Below are 20,614 nucleotides of genomic sequence, written 5' to 3'. Positions count from 1 at the left end.
TTATTTTCCTTAAAAGCTTTAATCGCAGGTTCATGATTAGCGATGACTTAAAACTAGAAATACGTAGGCGGATTAGCTTAATACGCTTTGGAATACCATAAGAAATCTTTGGACTAATAACAAACATCAATTCTCATTAATTTGTTATTTCAAAATATTTTATACACCTAATTAATATGTTAATCATTTGTACCTATATATGTATTAACAACAATATATGCGTGTCACATTTTACATAAAAATAATAATTCTAATTGATATATTATGTAATGTGAAGTGTACTCGCATTTATTAATGCCGTATATGTATATCGTTAGTGTTTAATGCCTATGTATGCGTATCCACGGTATAAATTTGTAATAAGGAAACTAACTACCTACAGAAACGGTCAAGTAAGAGAATAAGAGAAAAACAGTTTGTTCCTATAAAACCTTATCAATTACAATAACACTAAATCTCATAATATGAATATATTAAACATATACGCAGGCGTACTATAATTATGGCGAATAGAGCATTACTTGTATCCTTCTTACACGCGTTTCGATATTCTAAATGTGGTTAGAGTGGTGGCTGTATTATATTACAACCCACATTTGTGGTACTTAAATACAATCACAAATATATATCATTGCGAATATTTGAGAGTAGAAAATTATAATATTATTATCGTCTACTAAATGTTTACAGTTATTATGGAATCACACGTATCGCGAATACTAATGAAATATATACCTACGTCTGCAGGGGCCGATCCTTCGACGCACCGTCGTCATCGTGGTGAAATGCAAAATACATGTGAGACATTGAAAATCACGCATATATTATACAGAGTGATTCGCCGAGTATTTATTACCTTATAGTAAGTATAGTGATTATTAAGATTTTAAATTTCGCAAATAGTATGTGCCTAAGAGGGTATACATATTTAAAGACCATATTTTAAAATCCTGCTTAGACGGTTTTAACATTTTTGGAGAGTTATGACGTATAAGATATTAAGATTTTCAAATTAATTTACTTTTCATATAAAGTATATTTAAACTATAGAACTTACATACTATATTGTTAAGGAGGTGATTTTTTCGAAAACGTTGAAGAAACTCAATCGAAATTCAAACAGTTATTTCTCAGTTTTTAAACTTGATGTTCCTATATTATATTATAATTACTATGGATAATAGGTTTCAAATATATGAGGACCATGGTATTTTTAATACATTATATCATTTTAAAAAATGTTTTAATTTAATAATTTATATTTCAGCAACTAAGTCTGAACAATAAAAAAAATTTTAATTTAGAAAAAGATTTTACATTTGTAAAAATTGTTAATATAATAACAGACTAAAATTGTAGTTGATTATGTAAAACATTTACTTTGATTTAGATACTATAAAGTTTTCAAAATTATTTTACAGTTAGGTGGTGATCACTTGAAAAAGAGAATATTGTTCCGTCATAGTACCTACACTCATTATATATATATATATATATATCTATTTGAAAATCTAGTCTTAAAGTATACTTGAAAATTATAAAATTTGAGTATATTTTGTATTATAAAAAGATAACAAATGTTCGCGACTATGCTAGACGAGTCACCCTGTATACTTACATCGTGTGTGTACTGTACTCGCGTAGGTAAGGTTAGGTACGCGCCCACTGAAACTTCAAAAACATACTAAGCTAATTGAGTATTTGATGGCAATCAGTAATTTATTACTAATTATATACTTTTAAAATATTTAATTTTTATTTAAGAATTTTAAGATACGCATAACAATCTTAATTTCTTCAATATCAGCCTTAGTAAGCCAGACTATTTTTTTCTATGGACTAGACAGGGCAGTATATCAATCTTATGGCTCTCTACTTGTTATTACAGCAGTGATAAGTATTTCAAAAATATTAATTATAAAAAAGTTATTGACTTGCTAACATAAACATAGTGAGAAACTATAGTGTGTGTAATATATATTAACTACGACGGAATGTCAGCTGTCTATTCGCCGTATAAAAATATGGCACACATGTGCGATATATTTAAATAGTAAGTGGGTAGAATAGAGTATAGTACAATTGTGTGTGTATAGTAACTTCATCCAGATGACTTTTGCACGTGTATTTCTACAAACCACATAGGTATAGCCATATTTAGTGTATTATCGTGGAGACGTGGAACATGATAGGCACTTAGAGACCTATGTACTAGACCTTACTGAGACCTTACTTACCTATGTATATAAGTATTTGGTTTAGTAAAAGACGTATATGTTTATAAATCATCTATGACACTATACAACCCAGTGATGAATATTACCCTAAAGAGTTCAAAAGGAATATTTATATCTTTTATACCTAATATAAAAAAATGACATAATATTCTTTAGAATAAAATTTATTGCATAATAATTGATAATTGATTGTACGTTATAATGTAAAACCGTTTTTAAATCTTTGTTGTACAGAAACAGTTATTAGTTCGTTCATGCAAACATAGATCAATTCGTATTTACGTAACCCAATTCGAATTAATTTAAGTAAATTGTTATATAATATAGACATAAAAAACATTTTTTTATTTTTTATTTTGGAATAAATATTGTGTAATTTGTAAAGGTATTAACCTGTTAATTAATTGATGTTTAAACTTTCTAAATCATTAGATAGTCGTGTTAGATTGTATGAGTGCAATATACTAGACGCGGCTACACGATGAGGAGAGAACGCAGGCGCTGGGGCCGTGTCGTACAATAGTAAAATAGAAATAATTATCTTATCCAACTTAAATATTTTTAACTATTTGATAATGCTTAATAATAATAATAAATTATAATAATATTGATTACCGCGACAGTGAAATAAATGTTACACTAAAAATCATAAATTAATATTTTTTGATGTATTTTAAATTTATACTTCACTACTTGAGATATTACATAAATTTTAATTTAATGAGTAAGATGAAAACCAAGCTTAAAAAAATATTTAAAAGTACAAAAAAATATGTATTGTCGTACGTATAAATGAAAATTTGATGATAATATAAAATATATATAATATTATAATATGATCTTTTTATTAAAAATATATGCGTTTTATTACAACTTAATAGAACGGAAAATAATATGTATTATTAATGCACGAATAACGAAAATCATTGATTTTCGATTATTGATTAATATTTTAAGTTTATAAATGAACGATTACTTTACTTTGCACAATACATCATAATTATAAGTAATGGCGCCTGCGTCATTTGTCCGTTTGTCGTCGTCAAACCTAGACATAATACAAATATACACATCTAAGGTCTAGACGTGTTTTTAGACGAAAATAATTTAATAAATAAGTTTATACCTACGCAAATTACTATCGCTTCCCAAATTAATATCCTGACATTCGCGATTTACTGTTTGCATGTTCGCAGAAATATTAATAACAACAACATAAAAAAAAGAAGAAGAAAGAAAGAAAGAAAGAAAGAAAAAAGAAACACCCGTCTGCCATCTGTATAGTATACTAATGTCAATGTCATGACTAAAATTGCTGACTTCAATGTTACATCCGGTAGTGATACTCAGGTTTAAGCTTCGTGTGTTTGAAAATTTTGCCTTCTGCGGTATACCAATAATAATAATAATAATAATAATAATAAAAATAATCAATATCATTACATTAAAAAAATACTTAACCTCATTGAATATAGAGTATACCTAGCTGCGAGACGTCATCAACTTCTAAACGTTTTTATTATGTTGAACATAATAATAAAAGTATAATATATATTCCGCTAAGGATAAATAATATATATAACTACATACTTCTATGATCGTGTTTTTTTAACATTATATTACCTACCTATATTTTGCATTTATGTTCAGATCAAATGCGGAGTAAAAAGATAAAGTAATATTATCGAATCAACCGATTATTATTATTATTACATGTATTATCAATACATATCGATGGTCATAAAGTGTTTAATATTTATTTAACTAACTAAAATTTTATGCGTTCACAAATTCTGTACATATCTTTTTAAATTTGTTAATGTATTCGGTGTATTTTTAGCAGAATTCAATATAGAAAACTAGGTATGATCATTATATTATATTGGTTATTAATTCAAAAACAAGAATTAAAATTCAAAGTATATTATAATAAGAATACAGTCGATAAATGTCAATAAACTATTCATACGTAAATTCTGTTTAGCTTACCTAACTTATTTATAGTAGTGCACAGTCAATAAATCATGATTTTCTCGGACTCAATAAACCATATTTTTTAAATTTAAAAAAGTCATACTTAATGGCTATTTATTATTAAACCTATTCATAATTTTTTTCTAAAATATTTATTATTATTATTTATATAGCTTATTATATCATAGGCTTTTGATGTCAAATTAATTAAATTATTAAATTAACTAGTAATCTAGATACCTATTTTTATTTTTTCGTTTGTTTCTAACATAATTAATATAAACGGGAAAAGATATTATACACATTATTATACACCGATACCACCCATAATACTCGATAAAATAATACAAATATCAAAATTAACAATAATTTATGACAAATAATAAAATAAGTGAGATTTTAGTTGAAGTTTGAATTATTTAATGATACATTTTAATATTGTTAAAATATTTGAATCAATGAAAACACACAGAAAGTTAAGCGCATTCATTATTAATTCAAAAAATAACTTTTCTTTAAAAATAATAATTTTCGAAAAGTTGACCAAAATTACGAATAAACACAGTATGTTGCAAATAATTAATTACCTGGATCGGTTTTTGTCAAAAATAAACCATTGATATCACGAGAAAAGATTAAAATAACATTAATCAGTCCTTCCGCAGTCGTTCTCTACAAGACTACAAAAACCACAATTAATTATACTTATCAGTAATAATTTGCGATAACATACATATTCTTAAAATCTAATATCGTTAAATGTTTCCGATATTGTATCTTCATATTGTGTTCATAGGAGAAAGAACACATATTTTAATTTATAAAACATGCGATCCAGCGCAACCACTTCCGAAAAATGTCTTCGGTTAATTTTTTGGTCTTCAATATTATTTATTAATTTCCATGGTGTCACCATAATAACCATAATATTACATACAGTTATATATTATTATTACAGACTAAGATTGGTGGATAAACCATAAATAATGATGATATAGGGATGCGTGAATTTAAAACCTCAACTTAAAAATTGACCATAATGAGATTCAAAAAGTTGCGAATTAATTGAAAAATATTGGTACAAGTTTAATGTTGTAGTTATGCCATGGTATATCCAGCTTAACGCGCCTGTATTTCGTGTGGAGTTCACTAAAAGAAACGTTGATAGTAATATTTGAAAAATACGTTAAGAAAATATAACATTTGTTAAATATTATTCAAATTACGTTGTCTTAGAATAAGGCAAACGCCTGTAATCGGCTACTCAGATAAAAATTATTATGTCAATAAAACTATAATTATTTTGTTACAAAATATGCGTACTCACCTGTTGTAAAGCTATGTATGTAAAATTATAAATACTATAATATTTTATAGCAGGTATATAGATATTTTTTATAAGAGTACATAATCCTTGAAATTTTGTAAAATTGTAAAGTTAAAAAATTAGTAAAATTATATTAAGTAACTACAATTTATATTAATCATAATGTGTATCTACTTCCTACTTATAACTTTATATATATCTATATCATAAAAATATTTTAACGACTAATCATTTATTATAGTAATAAAATGCATAAAGAAAAATAATATGTTCGCCATATTAAATTTAAAAAAATAAATGTGTTATAATGTATCTACAATAAATTATATCTTTAAACAAAAATGGCAGGGAGGAGGGGCACAACCATACAATTCTTGTCAACCCATATTATACCTTCGAGTACAATATTTCTTCCCAAATCTACAATACTGTCATATTACCAAAACAATTAACGAGAATCTTACAACTATAAACAGATATCATACATATATAAAATATAAATATTAAATATATTAATAACCAAATAATCAAATAAGCTAAATATATATATTCTTTATTAATTATTTTTTAAATATTTCTACAAATCGAAGTGTTTACAAGTATGACTATTTTTAAGATATAGTTGATAAATTAGTATTACAGAGTATAAATAATTATCATTTATTTTTATTATTTTTTAAAAATATTCATTTGAATCTGAAATATTGATTTTTGAACTAAATATTACTATTTATTATATTTTAATTCAACTAATAAAGGATAACTTCTTTCCTATCTTAAAGTTAAGAATAAATTAATTTTAGTTCACATATCTATTTAAAATTGTTATACTAATTTCACCTTGTTTTCTGAGGGATAGTCGAATTGTATTTATTACTTAAAAAGAAATGATCGAATTGCACTTGAGTTGAAAAAAGGTAATGGTCAAACTGCACTCTGGTAAAATACAGATAGTGGTCAAACTGCACTTGTGCTCAAAAAAGGATTTCCACAAAAATATCATACATTTGAAGACGTACAACGTTTAGAAAACACTTATTAGATAAAAATTACTAATACAAAATTTTCAACTACATAGTCATAGTACTAGAAAAAATATATTACCTTTATGCTCAAAATCGAATTATTAATTAGTTAACATTTTAATTGAAGTTGGTTATTAGTTTATTTCTACAAAAAAATGATTGAATAATGAAAAAAAAAAGTGTGATAATGACAATAATTATTATATTTGACGTTTAAAAAAAAAAAAAATTATCTATAATATTATATTTTATAAAACTATCATTTTTAATCACGCCAATGATTGAAATCATTGTCAGTTCTAAGCCTGTAAGTGGGAAAGGAAATGAGTATTTTCTAAACGTTTAACCCTTTAAAATGCATGATATTTTTGTAAAAATACCTTTTTTGAGCCCAAGTATAGTTCAAACTACCTGCTTTTTACCCAAGTGCAATTCGACTAAAATAAGTGCAATTTGGTCATACCCATTTTCTGCATTAAAATATCTGTTTTTCAGTAAAAATAATGACAAAATAAATGTTTGAGTTAAAATATTATATTCTTAAATGTACTTATAAAACGTAAAGAATACGTATGTAATATATTATATATAGAGTTAAAATACTGGCAATTATTAAAATTAACTAAAGACATAAAATTTACTTACAGGTGTAATAAATTGCATATTTTAACTTGTCTGGCGTCATTATCATACTATAATAATTTTAAGATGAAATCAGCAATAATATTTCATTACATTAAATAATTATATAGTTTAAGTTAATTAAATTATCTTTTTCAAATGTATAATATGTGTCCAAATCTAAATAATTAGGATATATACCACTTTGTTCAATACTTACATTATTGGAAAATAGGATAACATTTCAAGTACTCATTTATATTTCAATATATATTTTATCTCTAAAATCTAAGATAATCGTCTTAATATTAATCTTAAATATGTTTAACGTAATTCTTATTATTTTTTATTTTTTTTATACTATTGTTAAAAATATTTTTTGTATTTAATGGAATATAATAATATTGCATATTTTGACTTTTGAAATGTATGTTTAAATTAATTTTATTTACGGCCATTGATAACCTAGCTTCACTTGTGACTATAATATTTAATTAATTACATTTGATTAATTACGTTAAATAAAAATAATTATTTTAATATTGAGTATAAAACAAAAATAAGTTATTTAATATTTTTTATTTTAATAATATTGATATTACTAACAAAAATGTACGTATATAACAATTTAAGTTTAGTAAATATTTTTTATTATTTAATTGTAAAGTATATTTTAATAGAAAAAAAAGGAAACTGCCAACATAATATTATAAAATAATGAACACATTGTTAACAATGTGAGATGCGTATAGTTTATATCGTTAACAAAAGAATATACAATGCATACGAGATGTATTGAAAATAAAGGTGAGTCCGTCGGTGTTATTATAACCAACCCTTGTAAAACTGGAAAAAAAATCTGGAACTCATTAAATTAACCGAAGGTTATTCTCCACCACTCACTTCGGGTTCACTAACCCTTAATATAATATATAATGTTCCTTATACAGCAACAGTACCCCAAATTTAATGGACTTGAATTCCTTAAGCATACTTCTGACATGATTACCCTATCAGCATGGTACCTAATAATATGCTCTAAGGTACCTATTTTTAATGTTTTATTTTTCCAACTCATCAACGCCTTATTGGTATGTTTACATGTAATATGTATGTATACTGTATATATATATTTTATGTATAACCTCCCTTAAACTACTTAATGTAATTTTATTTCAGTATTTTTTGAAATGAATTGTACCTGTTTAATAACTTTTCTGTATGTATACCAACTAGCCGTAGAGGTTCCGAATACGCCAGATGTTTTTTTTCTTAATGGGGCGTTCCACATTCCTTTTAGCTTTACATTATTATTTTTTAACGTCACAGTACCATAATATCAAATAAATCCTTGGAAGTCAATTTTATTTTCAATAAATATAGATAATAAAAATTAATAGTAACAATAATAAAATCTACAAAATAGTTACGATATAAAGTATTTAAACGTAATAATACTATGAAGGATTACAATTTACAGGATGAAGAAGATAACGAAACGAATATCGATCGTCAACATTTTTGTCAATAATGATGGATGAATGGCTTTTGTTGATTTTCAGCAAAAGTGATACAAATAGTCTTTTAGTTTAGCCCACACGAGTTTGTGTCCAATTTTAGTAAATCGTACGATAGTGTTCTTCCTCTTGGTTTAGTAACTGTAACTTGAATGGTATAGGTTGTTAATGGCTTAAGCTTGAGTATCTTTTCTACTAAAACTATTCTAAGCTCGAAAAAAAAATAAAATTAATATAAAAGAGTCCTCTAAATAATAAATAATTATAATGAAATTTGTGTACCCTTTTTCTCCAATATAGCATCGAGTTTTCGTCCGATAATTATTAGAAAAATCACTTCTTCTACTTTTGCCATATCGAACTTTGCACTGATCTGGCTTTACTGAAAAGTCTACGCTTTCCAAGCTGTTACTATTCTCTTGTACGTACACGCAATATTTCAAATCAGTCAGTGAGTTCGCTGATAACCAACCGATCTTTACAGATTGACAATCATCTGGTTCGACATATTGTTGAATACTTAGATCACTCGGCATGTCTGGCATTTGAATCATTTCTGGTCGTACGGTGGCCATTACCTATTTCAATAACGACAATTTACAATATTATTTTAAAATAGGCTATTAAATTATTATTATTTTTTTTTTTAAAAAAAAAGTATTTTACACACCAACCTCAATTGATCTGATGCGTTGAGTCTCGTCTACAGACACGGACTCCACTTTTAACACGTATCTTTCTCCGCTCTTAGTGTTGTTTAAGATAAATTTCTCGTAACCGAAAACTCTTTTATTTATTAATAACGTTTTACGACAACGAATTTCAACGTATACCACTCCATCACATGGCATGACGTACCAATATAATGTATTAGGAGGAACATCTTTTGCCAACTGCCTATTATTTCCCACCTAAAATAATAACCGTAATAATCATACAAATAAAACAACATATGTTTCCCACAACAATTAAACAGCCCACCAACCTTGTACCTGAAGGATGCTTTTCCATTTTGAGCCCTCAGGTTGATCATTTTGGGTTTCGCATCTTTTAGTCCAATGGGTTTGGACTTCTGAAATTTATATGTAGCGTTGGCATGGTGTGTGGCTATATGAGGTCCGTGCAACACAAACACAGTAAAATAGTACGTTTCATCATAAATTAAATCATTCAACGTATAACTTGTGTTAAATCCCAAATGATGTATCTAAATTACAAAAAAAGTTATTGCAATATAAATATAAATATATTTATTAAAATTGGTGTATAATTATTTCACACTCTATGATAGATAGAAGAGTGAGATAGCGCAAAAATTAATTTCAATAATTTTAATAAGTCAACATTAATTTTGTGTTTTAATTTTAAATGATTAAAGCATAATGCAATTTTGATTAATATTAACAGTTGATTGAGATATATAAAATAATGAATACAATAAAATTGATAATACTGATAGTATAAAAAATGCATATTTTTAATATCTGTCGATCGTGAAATATGAAGTTATTCAAGTTATACAATATACATGTATATAAATTACGTCATATTTTAACATTTTTATTATTTTTGGAATTAACTGTAAAAATTTAAGTTATTTCTATAATGTAAAATTAAAAAAAAATTATAATTTATTTACGAATCAGTATAATATAATATAATATATTATAAAACATATAGTATATTAATTAAAATATATACATAATTTTATATTTTACTCTGTGCTCATTAAGAGCGTTCACCATTCATTCTAAATAATGAAACACCTAATTAACTAAATAGAGTTATCATAAGTATAGTATACATGTATAGAATTTAAAATTGTATTATAATAAATTATCAATAAGATAACAATTAAATACCCAACTAATAGTTTTAGTATCATTGAATTTCAGGTTATATATTTATTGTAACTTATATTAATAAATAATAATAAATATAGGTATTTTATTTTGTAAGATAATCAACTGTTAATTTACCTCTAATCTATCGTCAAGTCGTAAATCGTCATCAGAATAAGTAAAATTTATATTTTGTTTTTCTTCCAAACGAAGTTCAGCTTCGCAGATCGTCGTATATATTTTTGATGTACTGACTACAAGACTGTACTTCATTAAATGATGGTCTATGTGACTATAAATAATACATATATTAATTTTAGACAGTTTCATGTGTGTATGGTATAAATTCATTTAAGTCTACCTTAGATTCCATCTTAAATAAATTTTTTGACCACCTTTTTTGATTCTTATTCCATTCGGACGGTAGCCGAATTGCTTTTTTTGTGATTTTTGTTTTAGACCAACGTAAAACATAGCATTTGAATCGTCGCCAGCTGCTGTTTGGGCTGATATAACGTAAAGACCTCTATTTGCTCTGCCATGATCATATGTGACAGGTATGGATACACCGGTGTATTCTATGAGTAGTCTTCCTATATCACTCGATTTATTATTGTTCCCTATAGTATATGGAAATATGTTGCGTAAACAATACTAATAAATATAAGAATTCACTTGGTTATTTTAGAACAGATGTTCCTTTTGATTAAAACTTACATAATATGACAACTGTTTGGTTAAATCTTGTTAAAGGTATAAACTTCAAGTCCCAGTTGAGCACGGTGTTGCATGACGGCGTGACGGTCACGGACAGATTTCGGTCGGAGTCTTGGGGTATCAAAATGTGAAACCTATAAAAACACACACCTTTATTTCAAATGCTATTTATCAACTATATTATAGCAAGAGGCCACCCGTAACATTAAAGGGTTGTCGGCTATTGTAATAAGTACGCTCGTAATATCTGATCGTTGACAGTGACTTAGAATTCTGACCTGAAATCGTTCAAAAATAAACGTATTGTTCCGAAGTATTAAGCACTAAGCATCAGTTACATAGATATAGCTACATTTAAATATAGGCCATACATTAATTTTTTTATTTTATATTTAATTTATCCAAACAAAAATCAAAAATTAAATTTTAAATTATTTAAGCTACCTTATAAAATATAAAAACTATTGTAACTAATTAAATTTAATCATTATTATTATTGTTTAAATTTTAAAAAAAAAATTGGAAATTATTGTGGAGACATACTCGTATTTCCTTTATAATTTATGTACGAGATTTATAACATTTTATTTTATATATATATATATTCAATATTTCTGAAAAAAATCATTCAAACTACGTGCACTATAATACCTATAGATATCAAAAGAAAATGATGAAGGGCATTTGTATTACGAATGTGTAAGTACGGCTTGCATGTTAAACCGTATAAGAGAAAAATTAGCCGGACAGGTGAAAGCGTGAGAGTGATCAGAGGATGCGAAAAATTGTCGTGAAAAATATCTTTCTAATTATAATGTTTGCTCGTCGAGCGTGTACATTAATACACATATGTGCAACGTAGGTACATTATTATGCGCGAACGCATTATAAGCATTTAGATTCCACTCGGATACGGAATTCTGAGTGTCTAGACTATGGTTTTTTTTCTTCTTCTTATTTTTTTTTTTTTTTTTTATCTGGGCCAAGGCTAATTTTGGCTATATCTAATACCTCCACATTCGCGTGTATAAAATAATGCGGACATTGTACGAAATCACAAGGAAGTATATAATTGCATTGTTGTTATCGTAAATGTCGGTGTTAAAGGTCAAACCCATGCAGAGTGCAGGTAGTTACGCGGTTTGTCAATGCGACTTGCGAGCACAACGCTTCGGATTGTTATAATAGCAGTTCTATTATTTAATTTTTTTTTTTTTTTCGTTATTTTTTTCTTTCCTTCTTTCTTTTTTATAATATTTAAACGACGTCACATTATTATTACGCGTGTGGTATCCGGTTCGCGTTATCAATGCACCACCTGTGCAAAATTTCTGATCAATGCGCATAACCGGTTGCGGTACCGGTAGTATATGTATAATTCGGTGCACCGGGCCCACCACACCGCTACGTTGCCAATAGATATAAAATTCGGTAATATTAAATAATAAAAAAAAAAAAAACTACAAAAATAAAGATGAATTACCGTTGTTCGCATAAAGTATTATAATATTTGTTTCTATTATACAGACTTTTGACTTCTCGCGTGTTCGTGTTTCGTATTGAAAAAATAACAGAAACTCGTCATATTATATTATTAAGATTTATTATAAGAAACTATTGTTGAGGACATTGACGTCTGGAATCCGTCGGTGTTTGTATTTTCAGCTAAACTCTTTAAACAGTTTTCGATAATTTTATCGTTAAACGTTTAAAGTAGTGTTTAATAATGGTGATTATATTTTTTTTTTCTAAATAATTATATGTAAGAATTATAGTCTATTTCATTTCAAAATATAACATATTTTATGGCGTTTTAACTTTTTACCATGCACATAGTTGAAATATAGAACCTATAAGTTTATTTATTTTCAGAAAAAAAAATTATACGTTAACACTGATAGATATTTAACTGCGTATTTTAAAATAGAATAAAATAGTAGGTATGTTGTTTCGTGATTAATTTCACTATGTTAACAATATCTAATAATTGAGAAATTCATCTTATAGGTAAATAAATATCTAATGCTATTATATAATATTATCATATGGGTTCAAAGAACTAAACATAATCCGATATTTAAACTTAAATTTAATTATTGTACAACCTCATTTGTTTTATTTAAATAAGTTTAAAGTTGAAGTTTTTATGTTTAGAATGTTTTTAAATATTTTAATTGTTGAATTTTTATTTTAAAACCAACATCTGGTAATATCGACTGCAAAAAGTCCCTGTAGAGAATAGCATACACATAAACTGATCGACTTGACTATCGTATATATTGTTATTAATTGTAACATGTGAACAATATTAACCACAAATACTATGTTATTTATGTAATAATTATAGTATGTCTAACGGGCAATTTTTTTTAAATAGTGAAAAAAATGCACTTGACAAGAAATTTATTTATTTATGGCGGCCAGCTACCTATAGAGTTGTAGACCATGATTTTCAAGGTTGAATAATTTTTTCTATGCATTTCGTATTTAAAAATACTTTCATTGTGATTTTTAGGATATTAAACTTTGAAATAATGTACAATTTTGAGATTAATGCACATTATTAAAACGAATTGTTATTGCATAACGTATTTATTTTATACTTCAACGATAAAATATTAATTTATTTTAAATTTTAAATATTGTAAAAATTAATTTATTATTCTACTCGTAATACGTGATTTTAGAGATTAATATAAAAAACAGATAACTGTGTTCAAAAATATAATGCACCACATGCTAAAATCAATTTGTGTAGACTCTAATTAAAAATTAAAATAATTTCGTCTGCGTAAAAAATCTACATATTATTGAAATGAATACTATACAGTATACACCCTTAGTAGATTTAGTATTTTAGTTTCATATTCCTTAGTTTTAAAAAACCAAACAAAGTGAAATAAAATGAATACAAATGAATAGTCATTTAATTACCAACAGTAGAAAATAGTTAATGCATTTAAATACCTACTTAGTACTTAATCGCGTATAACGAGTATATTTAATTATTTATTAATTTTGTGTGAAATTAATGTATATTTCTTAAAAAAAATTTCTCATCGGAAAAAAACTTAAAATTATGAATGGTATTACACAATAAAAGCGCTTAAAAATAAAATAATATGATAATAAATTTTGCTTAAATTATTTATATGAAACTATTTAACATAATTCTAGATCGAACATATGCATTTAACTACAAACTGCACGTTATATGGTAGTAATTATATATGTAAAAAACTATCTTATTTAAACAAAATTAATTTACGATAAAAGCTGGATAGTTCAGTTAGGTTTAGGTAGATGATGTACAATCTTAACTACTAAAATAAAACGATAAAGCGATCTTATTGGCGTAACCACACATGTTATTAAATCCCCGTTTCCAAATAACCTCACTCTAAACTTCAACAATAATTTATAGATGAAACAATTCATGGAACTATTTATGCATATTACGTAGTACCGTAATTCAACCTATTATATATTCAATATATCTATATATTTATTATTTATATACTATATATATTTATGAGGTCTTTTCGTGATTCATAACATTTTTACATTTTTTTTTTTCGATAATTGATTAATACTTATTATTAAATAGCTTTACGTGTGTCCACTGTAGTTATTAACATTATTTTAACTTTTAGTACACGCATTTTGAAAAAGTGGATTTATTTAAAACTAGGCACAAAAAAAAATCAAAAATATAAACATAAAAATAGACAATTATAGATAGAGAAAAATATTTTCTGAAACTATATAATTATAAAAACAAATTTCTCGTGTTTATCTAGTCATGCCATTTTATATCTGTATATGAAACATCTGATAGAATAATATATACAAGTATATATTATATTATAGGTATATTATATACTTTAAACATAAAGTTGGTACAAATGTGGTCCGAGTTTGAGAACTTGCTATGTATATTATATACATATATATATATATATATATATATATTTTTTTTAATATTTCTGTCTTTGATATTTTAATCTATACGATTTTATAGTTATTTATAAATATCAATTATTGAAAGTAAGTCATTTAAAATTTAAAAAATATTTACACAAATTTATATGTTTGATTGTGGAACGAAAAATTAAGTATAAGTTTTTAATTTCGTACTTTCAACACTTTTATTGTTATTATAATAATAAAATAAAAAATTTCTTTAATTTACGAGTATATCATGAAAAATTTTTAATTTGAAACTTGAATAAGGATAACAAAATAAAAAATAATTATAAATATAAATACACTTAAATGTCACTTATAACTAACAAACACAATTTATTAAGTATATTTAGTAATTGTTTGTGAGAATAATTTAGTTACTTACCGACCGTTAGTTGTCGGGTTCATACGATATATAAACGTCATATACGTTCATACACTAAAGTTTTAAAATATCATTATCGACGAACATCGGCGCCGTATTATATCTTAATATCATTTTCACCTTATCGGTGTTTCGAACAGTATACTTATTTGATAAATAATACATTATTTTAAGATTTATTCTAAATAATGTATTTCATTAATATAAGTATAGATTAATATTTAGATTGGTAATTAATCAAAGAAAAATAAAATTGTAGATATTATTGAATTACTTCATGTCATACAAATTTAAAACAATAAACAAGATATCAAACTTAATTAATATGTAACAATAATAATTTATGCTTGAAATTGAAATTATCTGTTAACTATTTGTATTAATTATTTTATGTTGATAACTTAATCACAATACGTGTATTACGCATTATCACACATTTTGTATCTATTACAGTTTTATGATTACATTTCAACGAATTAATAATATGAATATATTTAAATATTATTTATCTATTATAAATTATTATAAATGTAGATTTAATGTTTACTAAATGGTATGTGTAACAAAATGGGTAAAAAATAATAACAAATAAACAAAAACGCTTACTTTGTTCGAAATTTGGTTACTGGAACAACATGATCGAAATCATGAGGTATAACAAGCATTGATTTCGTTATAGGTCCATCGCGTGTTAAATTAGCCTCCAGCGGTTTGAAGGCGACCACTGTTAACAACTCGGCCATTAATACCGCCAACCATAACCGCACTAGCATCGCCTAAATATCATACAAAGAAAAAAAAGCATTAAAAAAGAATCAAAATACACATGTATTAAAATGTAACAAAAACGGTGAACAGCTTTTCATATTAACACACTCACACACACACACACACATATATATATACATATTTACCTCTTGTTCAGTACTTAGTCATCCCTCTTAACGGATTATGTGTAGTGGGAGTGTAAAGGAGGTTTCTTTTTACGAAAGAAGAACAATGCGCCTCTCGTGGGGTATTTTTCCATAGGCGAGGAGCAAAACGAGCAGTGGACGGGAGATCTAGATATTACGGGTTCGAATTTCAACTGGTCGCTAATTTTACACGAAGAGAACACGTAAAATGAAAGAAAAAACAGACAAAGACGACACGAACAAGTTTATTTACATAAAAAACATAAAAAAATAATAATAAAGAAAAAACAGTATTGGAAAAAACAGAACCTGGAAGTTAGAAAGGGAAGCCACTGTTTCGAAAAAAAAAATGTACTAGTCAATAATGGCATACACATACCACACACACGTACATACACACATATCTATATACACACACGCTCGTGCACGAGCACACACACGTGTAAGTCTACACCGGGAGATTTAGTTCCCGTTTTTTTTTTAGGTAGATTTTTTTTGTGATGTGATATTTTGCAATTCTGACAAAATCAGTAAATACACGATAAAATCGCAGCATGAAACCCTTCTCATAAGTGAATATTGCCGAATTCGCATCATTTTGATTATAACATTTGCGTACTATGTAGATATATGATAATATTTTTTTTTATATATTTATGTATCCCGAGTATAGAGATCTTTTTTATTATTTCATGAAATAAATAAATGAATATCAAGTGACAAAAAATAAAACCATTTTTAAATATTAAAAGAATTACATAAATGTCTTAAGTTTTAATATTAGATTTATCTACAAGGGGCGAGTCAGTTTTTTATTAACATTAAAAATAGCAATAATAAAAACGCCTATAGGTGCAAGTCTCCGGTTTTTTTTAATCTATACAGGTACTCATCATAATTATGCTATTGGCTACAAATTATTACTTTAATCGTTTATAAAATGTAACATAATATTATTCAATCAATTTGTTAATGTCACTTGAATTAGAGTTAATTGATTGTAGTAAATTTACCTTTAACGTTATTATGAAAACGTATATTTTTATACATAATAATAAATATATGGCTGATGCAACTATGGTGAGACAGGAGTAAACAGCTTATAAGTATTATTAGTATAACATGATCGAATGAAATATCTCAAGGAATTACAATATGTGGGATTAGGCTGAAGAATTGAAAAAAGATTTTACCTCAGGATCTACAACAATGGTTGAAAGAGGGTTGTTTTGATTCACCTTTTTAAAAGGATATATAAAGTATATGGTATACTTATATTATATTATGTTAGTTGAATAATACAATATAACATTTTTGTGCTATCACCAAAACCAAATATTCTAAAGAATATATTTATAAGAGTTAAAAATTACCATTGTTGTAATCATACGTCATACTAAAATATACATTTTTACTATACTGAAATTCAAAAAATTACTCTTACATTAATATACATTAAGTATATTTTAAACTTCTTTCAAGAGACAATACAAATTAAATATGTCCCGTGATCATTGTTATCTTACTTTATATTATATGAACAATTGTGAATTGTGGTGATACGAAGCCAATTACTCATTTTACCGGACAGCAGCAAATCTATTTTTAGTGTATGGTATTAAAAAAAAAAAAAAAAAAAAAAAAAAAATACGAAAAACAATCCATCGAATAGGGCATGCGTAATGCAATAAGACTGGAGGACCAGATAAGAAAACACACGTGTATTTTATTCTAAATGCGTCGTCGCATCCCCTCGCGGAATTCGTCGCTGAATATTTTGGAGCTTTGCCTAAACCGTACAGCAATGGCTCGATGGGGTGACGTACACTCATTGGTTATTGTGAAACGATTTAACAATGTGTGTAAGGAAAATAACCGTTTTTAACAAGTGTACAATATTATACACACGAAAATAATTAATATACAACAATTTACTTGGTGTACTTACTCGGTTTAGTCGAATTGGACGTCGTAGGAAACATTCACCATTAATGTTATTGATTCGAAACGGTTTTAACTATTATGTTCGATTAAATGATTTTGCAGAATGCACGGGTAATTTTTTATTTATTAAAAATTATATTTAAATATAATTATTAATGACACAATAATAAATTAAATATAAATAAATAGTTCGACGGAAATAACAATACTTTTACGACAACGTTCAAGCAGCAGCTACCGGCGGTGGTGCGACGGAACCGAGCCCTTATAAAATCCAAACTGGAGTCTGGACTGTCGCATATGCTCTCCTCTACTCCTGTTTAGAGACAATCCACCATATGCCCACCCCCCAAACCGCCTATCACGCATGCGCCATGTTGCTTTATTTTTTTCTCATACCTTTTTATATTATTATTATTATTACTATTATTATTCCTTCTCATTTCTTTTTCCTATTATTTTTTCATCGTCGTCTTTTTTTTTTCCATTGCTATTATTATTACTGTATTATCGTGAAAGGAAAAACTGTGCGCTATTCTTTAGTGTCAGGGTAAATATTCCTTGACCCCTGGAGGCTATAAATGCGGTGCGTATATGATAATTCAATTTGTCTCTTCGACTTGTACACACGGAATGCAGACCGAGTGCTTTACCGGCCTTTTGTTGTTAGACATGCACATACACACACACACACACTCGTACACTCACAAATCACACGCGCGCACGCACGATAATAATAATAATATATATACGATTTTTTTTTCTGTAGAACTCACGATATTGGTGCAGAATCCGCAATGAGTAACGTGTGTGGCGCCTGAGTAGCATGGGAATTTATCTCTCTTTGCCACTCTCTCACACTCACTCTCTCGCTCGCTCTTTCTCTCTCTCTCTCTCTCTTATTAATACTCGTATACCCCTTCCGCCCTCGCCATCGTGATAGGAATTGCCGTCATTGACGTGACCACCACACTATACGCTCGAGTCCAACAGCTGAAGATTTTTAATCAACATGCTGCTGAAACTTTACCTAAAGACGTATACAGTGACCAAGAAACCACAGGAATAACTCGTGTGCGAAAAATTTACGATTAAATCGGCATCGTAACTGACGTGTAAGTTGCACAGTACGAATTTTGTCGTCCTATCGGGTTAAACGCGGTTTAACGTGAATAGTTTTACATTACTTTAATTAATAGATCGAACCGTTTAATCAAAAACTATTTCGCACGATTTATTCATGTTTAAATACATTTTATAAATTTAATACACTCACGGGAAATAATAATTTTTATCGGTGTATTAAACACCGTTTTTTTTTTTTCACTGACACAGACCCTCCGAACAAAACCATAGAATTGTTTCACCGTATTCGTATACAATTTATTATACTATTACTCACTATTCTAATCGCCGTATCTCAGCCATAATCCGTACGGTAGTGATCGACGTCCGATACTAAATGCGTATAATCGTTTTCGATGATGCATTTCGACAGAAGAAAATACTCGTGTTAGTGTAGGACCTATACTGTAGGTATTATATTGGCAAACGGCCGGCCACTGCCACTACCGCCGAGCCAAATCCGGTCCACGAAATTTTAACAAACTGGTTCGCAATAATATATAGTAACCAATATTGATTTCAAATATTGACAAAATAATAATGGTGTATTATTTTGTAAATATAGGCTTGTGTAATTGTAATTGAAAAAGTCAACCTAACTTAAATCATTCGACACAATCATTTTGTATCGATTATATATTAACAACTCAGCGTATAATGTTCATAATTGTATGCAGTGTTTAATGTACACAATATAGGTACAGTAATATCCTTTGGTGAGGGGGTCAATAACCTCACAACAAATAAATATTATAGACCGCAGCTGTATAAAATTTTCGATACATAAATAAAATGATATATTTGCAATAAAAAATAGTACAACTACAGCAGTATACTAAAAATCTCACAATATAAACTAAAAGAGTAACTCAAAACATTCATCTTTAAATTAATATAATATAATACACTATATTGTGTATTTTATTTTTTTAGTTACTTTTATGATTAAAATGGCAATAACATTTTATAAGGAAAGAAACCTTAAACCATGTCTTTTCTTTTCGTAATGGATACAAAAGTT

The 20,614-nt window shown here is 26.9% G+C and overlaps 1 protein-coding gene across 4 annotated transcripts; it reads right to left on the bottom strand.

Annotated features, from left to right (window-relative positions):
- Nucleotides 1-8,528: 8,528 nt before the first annotated feature.
- Nucleotides 8,529-19,999, bottom strand: LOC114123046 (protein NDNF). Of its 4 annotated transcripts, none has more exons than XM_027985894.2 (9): nucleotides 19,871-19,999; nucleotides 16,217-16,386; nucleotides 11,260-11,393; nucleotides 10,904-11,162; nucleotides 10,681-10,834; nucleotides 9,687-9,908; nucleotides 9,376-9,612; nucleotides 8,984-9,279; nucleotides 8,529-8,907 (listed from the first exon to the last, which is right to left on the bottom strand). In XM_027985894.2, exons 2-9 carry the CDS (start codon nucleotides 16,381-16,383, stop codon nucleotides 8,769-8,771), a joined length of 1,608 nt encoding a protein of 535 aa, XP_027841695.1. In that variant the 5' UTR covers nucleotides 16,384-16,386; nucleotides 19,871-19,999; the 3' UTR covers nucleotides 8,529-8,768. The 4 variants fall into 4 exon arrangements, with proteins under 4 accessions (XP_027841695.1, XP_050056481.1, XP_027841694.1 ...); XM_050200524.1 differs by lacking the exon at nucleotides 19,871-19,999 and adding an exon at nucleotides 19,245-19,813; XM_027985893.2 differs by lacking the exon at nucleotides 19,871-19,999 and adding an exon at nucleotides 18,473-18,831.
- Between the last annotated feature and the right edge of the window lie 615 nt (nucleotides 20,000-20,614).

This window comes from Aphis gossypii, chromosome 2 (genome assembly GCF_020184175.1).
Source record: "Aphis gossypii isolate Hap1 chromosome 2, ASM2018417v2, whole genome shotgun sequence".
NCBI classification, from domain to species: Eukaryota; Metazoa; Arthropoda; class Insecta; order Hemiptera; family Aphididae; genus Aphis; species Aphis gossypii.
Note: the sequence above shows the minus strand (reverse complement) of the source record. Positions and strands in the feature narration are given on the sequence as shown.